The 11,392-nt window shown below is 56.1% G+C and overlaps 1 protein-coding gene across 1 annotated transcript; it reads right to left on the reverse strand.

Moving 5' to 3' along the window:
- Window positions 1-2,025: 2,025 nt before the first annotated feature.
- On the reverse strand, window positions 2,026-9,252 carry KRT78 (keratin 78, type II). Its single transcript, XM_012650791.1, has 9 exons — window positions 8,830-9,252; window positions 8,195-8,409; window positions 7,039-7,099; window positions 6,512-6,607; window positions 5,514-5,678; window positions 5,034-5,159; window positions 2,850-3,070; window positions 2,532-2,566; window positions 2,026-2,452 (listed from the first exon to the last, which is right to left on the reverse strand). The coding sequence occupies exons 1-9, from the start codon at window positions 9,196-9,198 to the stop codon at window positions 2,175-2,177; spliced, it is 1,566 nt and encodes a 521-aa protein (XP_012506245.1). The 5' UTR covers window positions 9,199-9,252; the 3' UTR covers window positions 2,026-2,174.
- Window positions 9,253-11,392: the final 2,140 nt, after the last annotated feature.

The raw sequence follows: 11,392 nt of genomic DNA on the forward strand, positions 1-11,392 counted from the left end.
TATCCTCTGGGAAAAGAATAAAATGGAAATTATGCCATCTTTTAAAGTCAATTTAATTGGGCTACTTTGGGTGAATTTAGTTTCCTTCTGCATCCTGAATGGCACAATCCTGTGAGGGAAGTATTGTTATTAATCTCTTTTTACAGATGAGGAAACTGAGGCACAGAGAGGTTCAGCCACTTGGTCAGAGCCACACCGGCAGAGCTGGGACTCGAGCTCAAGAAAGAGCTCACGTTCTCACCCACCAGAGCTTCCTTCACACAAGGCTCGAGAGCCTTCTTCTTGGATCATTGTGATGGAGTGACCCAGCCCCCAAAGCAAGGAGAGGAATGACACAACTTCCTGCAGCCCAGGCTATGGAGCTGGGAGTGAGCCACATCCCTACCTGGGTCTGCCAAGGCAGAAGGGGAAGGAACAGCCACAAGAGCCCACACGCTGCTGGGGCGGGTGGGAGAGGTGACCTGCCCAGCCCTCCCTGGCACCCAGCCCTGACTCCCACACTCTTGGCTTCCTACAGAGCTTCCTGAAGGAGAGGAAGGAGACGTTTCCAGCCTTGTATTCAGACTGGCCTGGGGATGGGATGGGAGCTGAGGGGTAGGGGACAGTTTCAGCCCGAAGACACAAGCTGAGCCGCGCATCCCCTTCCCGGGTGCGGGGAAAGGACCTGCCCAGAGGTCTCAGGCTAACAGAGAAGCTGAGACCCCCAGCAAAACCAGCCAGAAACAGAGCTTGAGACAGCAAGAGGTGCAGCCACTCTGTGCCAGGAACAGAGACAGTCCCACAGGTTCAGATGTGGGGAATGAGGGAAGCTTTCCAGGAGGAGGAAAAATGTGCAGAGTTGGGAAGAAGGAGGAACAGGGATGAAGGCAGCTGCCCAGATCAGGACTAGATCTTCTTATAATTGACAAGGAAACAAGCTACGAGAGCAGCCAAACATCAGTGGAGGTGTAGGAGACAGAGGGCAACCCAAGGGACACACTGGAGGGTTCGAAATAATCCCTCCATAAACTGATTGGGATGTGGAGTGAGATGCCCACAGGACACGCTTGGACAACCACAGATACTCCACACCTCTCCTTCTGAGGCGCGGCACAGCTTTCATGTTGCTGGGTGAAGTGTGCCAGCCCCGGGCAGAGCTAAATTCCTGGAGGCAGTGGCAGAGAGGCTGCATGTTGCCACAGGGAACATGCCTTCACCCTCTCCTCTAGATGTCCTGTGATCCCACATTTAAGGCTGCTGCTTAGCGTCACTGCTAAATTGCTGCCCTGCCAGGCCCCCTGCCCAGGAGTGCAAGGGCCAAGGGAAGGCTCAGCGGTGACAGGCAGTGGAATAAGAACCAGGCTTGCTGCCCTGGATGGAGATGGGGCCAGGGCATCACTGGGATGGGACTGGATGAAAGGACAGGGCACAAAGGGACTTGCCACAAACCCACAGTTCCCAGACAGGGGACGTGAATTAGTCACAGGAGGCCAGCCTCTGGCCCTGCAGGCCATGGGCTCCAGGAAGGGAGATCTGGCTCTCAGAGGTGGGGGAGTTATGCCAGAGACAGCAGAGGGAAACGGGGTGGGAGAGACGCTGTACCCACCGCTTGCCAGAGTAGCCCCAGTCCTAACATAGTGCCTCAAATATGGTTTGTATCGCATAAAATTTGTGGGAAGAGGGAGGGAATGGGAGTGGGGGGAGATAAAGAAAGACCCACCCCAGGGTGCCAGCTGGGTCCTGCCTCACGTCACGGGAGATCTGGAGAAACAGGCCCAGAGAAGGTAGGCAAGAGGGTGAGTGTTCTTGGTTCCAGCCTCCAGACTCCGGTCAGTGGGCCCCAGGCCTCTCCCCATCCCCTGCAGGACAGCGTTTGGAAGGGGGGTGCAGTCTGCCAAGCCTGACCGGGAGTTTCTCCCGCTCAGCCGGAAGGCTGCGGAGAGAGAGTGGAGACTGGCTGGGGTGCGGGGCACCGGCGCCTTGACTCGGGTGGGCAGCAGCAAACAAATGAGATGCAAACCAGTGTGCAGACCAAGGCCAGCTGGGTGAGTGCTCAGAACACCCAGCAGGGCCACTTTATTGACCTTTGCAGAGCTTGGGCTGTGGGCAGGGGACGCAGAGTTGGCCATGTAGAGCCGGGTGCTGGGGTGGATGCAGGCCAAACAGGATCAGGAAGGAGGTGTTTGCCTGGTCACTCAGTACGTGATGGACGTCTTTAGACTTGACTCGACCGTTTTCTTCAGGATGGTGCGGGAGCTGGAGCCGGAGCGGGAGCTGGAGTGGGATCCAGAGCCAGACACAGAGCAGGACCCCCAAACAGGGCCTTCCTCGGAGCCCAGGGTGGCGCTGGACCCTCCAGTCACGATGCTGGAGCAGTAGGACCCAAAGCTGCCTTTCCCGCCTCCGAGTCCACCAGAGCCCCCCAGGCTTCCACCAACTCCTCCAGACACGACGGTGCTGCCTCCTACCACGGCTGCCAAGAAACACGCCAGGGTCACAGCAGGATCCTCAGCACCCATGGGGCTCCCACTCCCAAGTCCCCTGATACTCACAGACAGTGACCTGGCTGGTGTACTCCCCAGACATCCTAGGGGAGAAAGGACAACAGCAGGAGAGGCTAAAACAGGCTGCAAGGAATGCATCCCCTTTGTGCTTTTAAGCCTCTCAGAGCAGGTCACCTACCCTCTCAGCAGATAAAATCCATAGTCCCCCAGTTTAAAATCCCTCCCTGCACAGTTGGTTTCTCTTGTGACTTACATTGTTGGAAAATCTCTCCAAATCCCCTTTAGCAAGGAGAGCGCTGTACTGGCATCCCATCCTCGTCCCCCACCTCAGTCCCACATTCCCGGGTCCCTTCAACCTGCCCCCACCTGCACTCCTCGCCCTCCAGCAGCCTGCGGTAGGTGGCGATCTCCACGTCCAGGGACAGCTTCGTGCTCATCAGCTCCTGGTAGTCAAGCAGCAGCCGGGCCAGGTCCTGCTTGGCCGCTCTCAGAGCAGCCTCCAGCTCATCCAGCTTGGCCTGAGCGTCCTTGAGGGCCGCCTCCCCGCGCTGCTCCGCACCAGCAATGGCGGCCTGCAGGTCGGCGTTCTGGAAGGGGGGAGAAATGAGGGAGAAAGTGGCTGTAAGCCCAACGTGGCCTCCCAAAACACCCACTGTGGATACAGCCTGAAGGCTGGGGGTGGCTCACAGTCTCATGAGCTCAGAATTATCCGTGGCCACGACCCCCCTTCCCCTTGTCCTCTCATTCCAGGGAAGATACGGCTTCCTCTGCTTCCTCACCTCATGTAGTAGGTTGAATAATGTCCCCAAAACTTTCATGTCTACCCAGAACCTCAGAATGTGACCTTATCTGGAAGTAGGGTCTCTACAGTTGTAATTAGTTAAGGATCTCGTGATGATATCACACTGTATTTAGGGTCAGCGCCAAAACCAATGACTGGTGTCCTTGTAGGCAGAGGAGAGGACACAGCGACAGGCACAGAGAGAAGAGGCCATGTGAAGATGGAAGCAGAGGTCGGAGTCATGCAAAAGTAAGACAAGGACTGCCAAGGGACTCCTGGAGCCACCAGAAGCTAGGATTGCCCCAAGCACCTTCACCTGGAGCACGACCCTGCCAACACCTTGATTTCAGACTTCAAGTCTCCAGAACTGCGAGAGAATACTTTTCTGCTGTTTTAAGCCACCCAGTGTGTGGTCCTTGGTTACGGCAGCGCTAGGACACAAATCCACCTCCTTTGCCACCTTCCAGGTGATCTTTCCCTATGTCCTCCCACCCTCAACCCTCAGCACTTTACCAGAGTCTCTCCCAGGTACTTCACGCTCTTCCTGCCCCGTATGGATCAGTAGCTACAAGACTCATCTTGGGGGCCACCACAGTGCTTCATTTTTCTAGAACAGTCTTATTTCAAAGACTTTGTCCTATTATCAGAGTATATCAAACCATGTGCCTCAATTTGGGGCTTGAAAATACTACCTCTTTACTGACCTCTCCAATCTAACATTAATAGAAAACTCCTAGGGGAAAGATGAGATCCTTGTCTAATTGGCCTTACAGTTGATTTATCCTCACATCTGATGCAAAAAAGAAGGAATTTCCTAAAGGCACTTGTTATTCTATTCCCACACAAGCACCCTGTGGATGGGAACATGTTCTCCACTGTAAAGATGAGGGAACCGAGGCTCAGAAAGGTGACATGTGGCAAAGCTGGGACCCTAACCCCTAACACCGGGCATGTGGCATCCAGCCCCCCGGGACCTGCGCAGGGGAGCCCAGTTCATCATGTTTGTGCAGGGAAAGGAGGAGGAGGCAGCGCTATGTCTCCCAGAGGGACTCCCACAGGAAAGGCATGTTGCTGTGTGTGAGGAGCTGTGATTCCCAGGCCTGGGTCCCTAGAGAACACTCCTCAGTGCTGCCCCTGGGCGCTGTAGACCAAGCGTTTCAGAATCAGCAGGGTGAACTTTGTTTAAAAAGCAGCTTTCTGAGCCCCACGCTTAAAGATTCTCTCTAGCTCTGGCAGGAGGCCCAGGAATCTGCATCTTAATAGACACCTTAGGGGATCCCAAAGCAAGCGGTCTGAGTTCCTTGGGGGAAAGCAGCCCCCGCCCCGCTGCCCATCTCTCCTACCCCTGAGGCCCTGGCACCCAGCTTCCCCAACAGGGGCCAGAAAATTGCCTGTTGGGCATGAGGAATAACAGTCAAAAGAAGAATTAAGAAAAGAGATGGGTTAACCTTCTCCCCAAGGATCCAAAAGCAAGATGTACACCTGGACATCGAGCACGATGTGAACAGTCCCCCCAGGGTCGTGCGGCACAGGATGCTTCCCAGAAAAGCCCACATGCAGGCTGGAATTCACAGGAGGAAGGCTGAATTCAACTTAGACGGGGCTTGAGGCTCTCTCCTCCCCAAATCAGCCAAAGCTCCAGCCAGTTATCAAGGTCCCTCAACACAAACTCACTGGTGCCCTGACTGGGGAGAGAGAAGCTAGGAACTGGGGACAGGGCCAAAGGCTCAAAGGCAGCAAGAGTGTTGGGAAGGCCCTGGGAACCTTACCTGCTTCTTGAGGTTCTCGATCTGACTCTGCAGCCTCTGAATCTCCTGGTGCAGCTGGGAGATCCGGACTTTGGTTTCCTTCATGCTGTCTCCATGAAGCTGGGCAGACACCTGAAGCTCCTGGTACTGAGAGGAGAACAGAGAGGACACTGTTAGTCGAGAGGACTACCACCTTTGACCCCAAGGACGTGGGAAACACCATCTCCCTGGTGTCTGGAGACACCTCCTCACATCCTCACTGGGAATGTGGGTTAAACGCTGGCAACAAGGACATGGTGGGATGTGCTTGCAGAAGTCCAAGTTTGTCTTCCGCGGTTTCCCTGCATTGCTACCCCCCTGGAGAGGGGAAATGGTCCTGCCCGCGCAGCCCAGACCTTCAGGCAGGTTTTTAGAACTGCCTCAATGGGACCGAGGTGGACGACCACCTTGGGGTGTGGACATGGAGACCCAGCCAGTTCCAGCATGGTGTGGCCCCCGCACCTTGGTCTGGTACAGCGCCTCCGCCTCGGCCTTGCTGGTCTGGGTGATCTGCTCATACTGGGCGCGGACCTCGGCGATGATGTCGCTGAAGTCCAGACAGCGGTCGTTGTCCATGGACAGCACCACAGACGTGTCGCTGACCTGGGTCTGGAGCTGGCCCAGTTCCTGCAGGGAAGCCCAACTCAGTATCCACCTGCCCCCTGGCTCCCTTGTCCCTCGGAGCCCAGGGTCAGTGGGCGGGATTCCTGCTTTTCTGCCCCCATTTCATCAGCCAGCCACCCTCATTCACAGTGGGTGGCATTGAGTATGCCCTGCACCCTGCCCTCTGTGGGGCTCAATCTCATCTGAAAATGAGAGCCATCAGAGGGGGTGTCTAATGACTCTTGCAGCTTGGACATTAAAGGAAAATGGCCTGCAAGGCCCGAAATCCCCAGGTCCCATCACTCCTCGGAGCTCTCATCATGCTCCTCTCCCACTGCTGGCCCCTTGCATCCCCTCAAAGATGGTGTGTCCCAACTGTGGGTGCAGCCACCGCCTGGAACCCCGGAAACATACTTGCATGGTGAGTCTCCTCCCCTCCTTCAAATCTTCACTCAAATCTCACCTCCTAAATAAGGCCTGCCCTGAACACACTATATGCGATTGCCACCTGCCCCACATCTCCAATCTTCCTCTCTCTGTTCTCATTTTCCTTTTTTCCATAGCATTTCTCACTGTCTAACATACTACATAATTTCCATCTTTGCTGAGGCTAGTGCTTGTCCGTTTCCCAGCAGGAAGCGAGCTGTGTGCTTTTTGTCGGGTTGTGCATGGAGGTACCCCAGTAGCTAGTGATTCGTGCAGTAAGCTCATCACAGTCACTGACTGTCGAATGACTGACCGACCTGGAATCTGAGCCAGCCCAACAGGCTTCCCGCCTGGTCACTACCCTATGGCCACAGGGAGCTCCCCACCCTGTCCCCCCACTCCGCTCCTGCCTGGCCTGGGCAGAGCCTCACTTCTTCGTAGAGACGCTTCAAGAAGCAGATGTGCTCTCTCAGAGCCGCCAGCTTGCCGTCCAACTCCATCTTGCTCAGGAAAACCCCATCTGCATCCTGGGGACAGGGAGACAGAAACCACGTGTCCCCCACTTCTCTGTGTGGGCCCTACTCTCGCTCAGGAGTTTGTTCACACACTGCCCACCACGCACCCACCACTGTCTCCGGAGACCCCCTCCTTCCTCCTCCAGCCCCGCCCTGCCCTGCTCTCTCCCTGGCCTGACACTGACCCACACCGCCTTCAGGAAACCTTCCCTGATTAATCCAACCAGTTCTGCTTCTTTCACTCCCTCCCCACCCTCTCCCGCAGTGACACCAGGGCTCATCAGCAGTTCCTCAGTCAGGTGCTGTCTTGGGGCCTTGCGTCCATGTAGCTGTCCCATTTCCCTGGGGGCCCTGCATAGAGTGGTAGCACGTCCTGAATCAGGACCTCCCACCTCTGCCCTCCCGGCCCGGGACCCAGTGGGGCATGTGACCTCCACCCTCACCTTCTTGAGGACCACAAAGTCATTCTCAGCCGTGGCATGCTTGCGAGCCTCCTCTTCATACCTGCCAGGTGAGTAGAAAAGGACGCAGTCTGAAGCGCGGGGATCAGAGCCCCTGTCCCTGCCTCCAAGCACAACCCGTGGAAAGGACTCCCTTGCCTTTAGACGCTCCCAAGCAAGACATGTGACCAGCCCTCTTCTCTCCTTTCCTGCCAGGAAGTTTCTGCTACATCCTAGCTATGTCCTTGTTCCACTCTCTCAGCCCGTGTGCCCTTGCTGACAACAGCCATGTGACGTCACAGCGGGTTAGCCACATTCAAATACCTTTTCTCACATGCTACTCATACCCTCCACCTGGGGTGGGCAGTCTGGATTTTATCCGAGAGATTATATGCGTTGACCAAGATCCCACAAACGGTGAGGCAGCCACAGCAGACCTAAAGCCAGGGTCTCCTGACCCCAGTCCTGGGGTCCTTCCAGAGCCTTCCTTCCTTTATCTCACAATCTGATCCTTTCAGAGCCCTGGGAGGTCAGAAGGGCAGATGACATTTTCCCAGCTTACAGATGTGGAAAGCCAGGCTGGGAGACATGACATGTTCTGCTGCAGCCACACTTCTACTCCTTGCTCACGGTGTCCCTGACCCAAACCTCCTGGTAGTCCACACCACCAGGGGACCTAGGTGAGGAGCCCAGAGCCACAGCCAGCTGTGAATCATGCCATGGGCCTGCGGATGGTCCCTTCCACCCTGAGACCAGAGAACATCTGAGTCACTTTGGCCCACAGCCTGTTAAACAGGAACTTCTCGAGAAAAACCCACTGAGGCATTGTGTCAGTAAGCCCTTCCCGGCCCTGACCAGAAACATGGGCCCTCGTGGCTGGGGCCTGTCGGAAACGGGCCGTGACCCACAGGAGAAGGGTCTCCCTGCCCTTCGTCCAACGTCCTCCAGACCTGGGCAGGGGGGCTGTGGGGCCTCCTTTACCTGTGGCAGGTGGGCACCCTCACAGGAAGGGGAATAGGGATACAGCAGGTAGAGGGGAAGCTAGTTATGCGTCACTAGGCCTCAGCGTGTGGGAGACCCATGGTGACACACCCAATCCGGGTCCTCTCAGACTCCACCTACCCCCCCACCCCCGCCGGGGGATCCTCAGGTTGCCTACTTGGCCTTGTACTCCTCCTCCTGGTCCCGGCAGGCCTTCAGCTCAGCATCCAGGGCCCCTCGCTCCCTCTGGAGCTGCTCCAGCTGCTTCCTGAGCTGGGCCAGGTAGGCCTCAAAGGCAGGCTGCAGGTCCTGGGGGCTGCCACTCACGCCCTGCTGCTGCAGCAGGTGCCACTTGGTCTCCAGGACCTTGTTCTGCTGCTCCAAGAACCGCACCTGCGGCACAAACAGAGGGTCACTGAAGCCCCTGTGGGACTCCCTAGGCACAGCCCTTGGAAAGCAAAGCCTCGGGGCCCCACAGTCAACCGCGGCTTTCCCCTGCCTCCTAACCTAACCTGGGATTGGGGAGCCTCGTGCCCTTCCGTGAGACTAAGCACATCAAAATGACTGGACAGACTAACAGGAAAGGTCCTCCCACTGCTGGCCAGCTGTTCTCTGCCCCGAGCCCAGCCGTGAAACAACAGGGCCTCAGCATAACCAGAGAGACTCCAGCTGGACCACAGGAGGGACTTCCTTGCCGCAGAAGTGATTAGAAAAGTGGTGCAAGGAGGCCAGACTTCCCCGTTCCCAAGCCTATCAAGAGCAGCTCCTCTGAGCAAGGCACAGAGACAGGGGCTGGGCTGAGTTGACCCTCACCTTGTCAATGAAGGAAGCAAACTGATTGTTGAGGGTTCTGATCTCTCGGGTCTCCTTTGTCCGCACCACCTGGAACTGGGGGTCAATCTCAATCTTCAATGGGGTCAGCAGATTCGGGTCGATGGTCACTTCTTGGATGCCCCCCGGAGGGCACAGGGAAAACCCAGGCCTGCCACTCCCCTCCCCAAACCGCACCCCCAGCCTTCCCCCTGACCCCCAGGTCCTCCCACGAGACCCTCCTGGGCACCCCCTGGAGGAACTGAGGCTCCTGCTGCTGAAGCTGCCCCTGCTGCGGCGGCCCCCTGAGCGCACAGAACAGGCTGAGCGAGCACTGAAGCCCCTCTGGGCCCGGCACGGAGAGAGAGACATGGCAGAGACAGGCAGTCGCACAGCTGCAGATAGACGAATTGTCAAGGTGTGTGAGTTCCTGCCCCCGGGCCCTGGCACGAGACTTTTATCCCCTCCCATACTTGGGCTGGGCCTTGGAGAGCAAGATGCTCTTGACCTGACTGTGTCCATCACTTGGCTCCAACTGACTTACTCTGACACACTTGAAGAAGAGGCATCTGGCACGTGCAGAGCCCAAGGGAGAAGGACACCCAGACCCTGCCCTTGGAGTGCCCAGGCTGGTGGAGAGATGAGCATGACCCGAAGACAAGGAAGCGGACAGGGGTGACCCAGACTTCAGAGCTGGGGGATGGGAAGGGATGAACCAAGCCAGTGAGGGCCATTCAAGGAAGGCTTCCTGGAGAAGGGGATAGGGAAGGAGGGAGGGACATTCAAGAGGAAAGGAAGATGAAGGGGGTTCAGATGAGGCATCAGAGGGCCCTGGGGATATCAGACAGAGGCGAATGAAGCTTCTGAAGGGAGAATCTATCTCAAAGAGTCGGAGAAGAAAAGCATTTCGCAGCACTCCAGAGCCAGGAGGTTAATGGAGGTGTTATTGCCATTGTTGCCTAAAAGACACTCCAGGATTTGGAAATGAAACAGAAAAACAGGGTGTCCAAGTCCCTCCTCTTGCCCAACCCAGCAATCATCCACGAGACACCACCCCACTGAAAGCAGGCGTCTCCATCCAGGATCCACATGGAACAGGGAGCTTCCAGCCCAGCCTGCACGCCTGCTCCGTCCACAAACGCACAGGCCAGGCCCATCCACCTGCGGTCAACCTTCGCACCTGTCGGGTTACAAACCAGACCCCCAGGCTCTGAAATAAAATGTACAGTAAGAAAAATACTCCCGGGGAACTGAGAGCAGAAACGGGAGATTTGGGATTCCCCACAGGACAGATTCTGCTTTTAACCCAAAAGTCTAGCAAGGGGAGGAGCACTCTAGGGTCCATCTGGTGTTCTAGCACAACCTCCCACCCCAGACGGGATTCCTGGCAGGAAGACATCCAGCAGCCTCCATCTAAGCTCCTCCACTGCTGGCCAGCAGAGTTGGACAGCTCTGATTTGTAGGCATATCTAAAATTTCTTCTGTACATGGTGGGAGGGCTATTCCTCCCTATCCCCCTCCCCTTTTCTAGAATCTGGTGCATTCAGAAGCAAGGATACTGGGGCCTTTGACAACGCAACTCAAAACAAGGACAAACAGGAGCTCAGCGTAACAAACACTCAAGAGACATGCTATGAGGAAGTCAGTCTTAGCAACTCAAACCATCCTGTAGATACTCCACCCTGAGGCCAGTCAACAGTGAGTGTGACCGCCATGGGATTAGAAGCCCCTTCCTCCTTCCCCTAGCCCCACCGGGCAGCACCCTTGAGCAAAACTGAACTACAGATGACCTCAAGAGGAAGAAGAGACAGGGCTTTTGGTGGGGAGAGCAAAGGAGTTCCAGGAGTGAGGAGCCGGGCGAGGAACAGGAGAGGAAAGAAAAGGTCCAGAAGGATAATTAGGTGCTCCAAGGAGAGGGGAGGCAGCGCGGAGCAGCCCCAGAGCCCAGAATAGGGAGCTGGGAAATGGGGTGAATCTCACTGAGAACACACTTCCAAACCCCAGCCCCTGGGGACCACTTGGAAGAGGTGAGGTTTTGTACAGAAGGTTTTCCTTCTGGACCCCATGAATGTGCTTGAGAAAGGTCTGCACAGATGGAACTCTTCCATCCCTCCCTCTCAGTATTAAGGGTGGACCTCCCTCCATAGGACTTCCCCATATTTGTGATACTATAGAATGTTAGAGACAGAAGCAAGCTTCAAGGTCACCTGGTCCAATGCCTTTGTTTTACACTTGAGGACTCTGAGGCCCCAAAGGCTGTGGGGTGGGGCATGGAGACTGTGTACTCTTGAGTAACCAAGGAGGTTGCACCCAATGACCTCCAAATCTGCTTGTCCTGTCACTCTGTGATCCGAGGGGCTTTTCCAAGGCCTCCCACACAGCTACTCAGGCTGAGCCACCACCCCCACCCAGCTCACACCATTGCCCCATGGGGCAGCCCAAAGTGAACCTCCTCCCTCCTGCACATGCCCACCCTTCAAGCTTTCTAAGACAACACCACCAAACACTTGATCAGACCCCCATGATGTCTGTCTTTTCCATCCAGCTCAGGGTCTGGCATACACTA

The sequence above is a fragment of the Propithecus coquereli genome, unplaced genomic scaffold (assembly GCF_000956105.1).
Source record: "Propithecus coquereli isolate 6110/MARCELLA unplaced genomic scaffold, Pcoq_1.0 Scaffold111, whole genome shotgun sequence".
Lineage (NCBI taxonomy): Eukaryota > Metazoa > Chordata > Mammalia > Primates > Indriidae > Propithecus > Propithecus coquereli.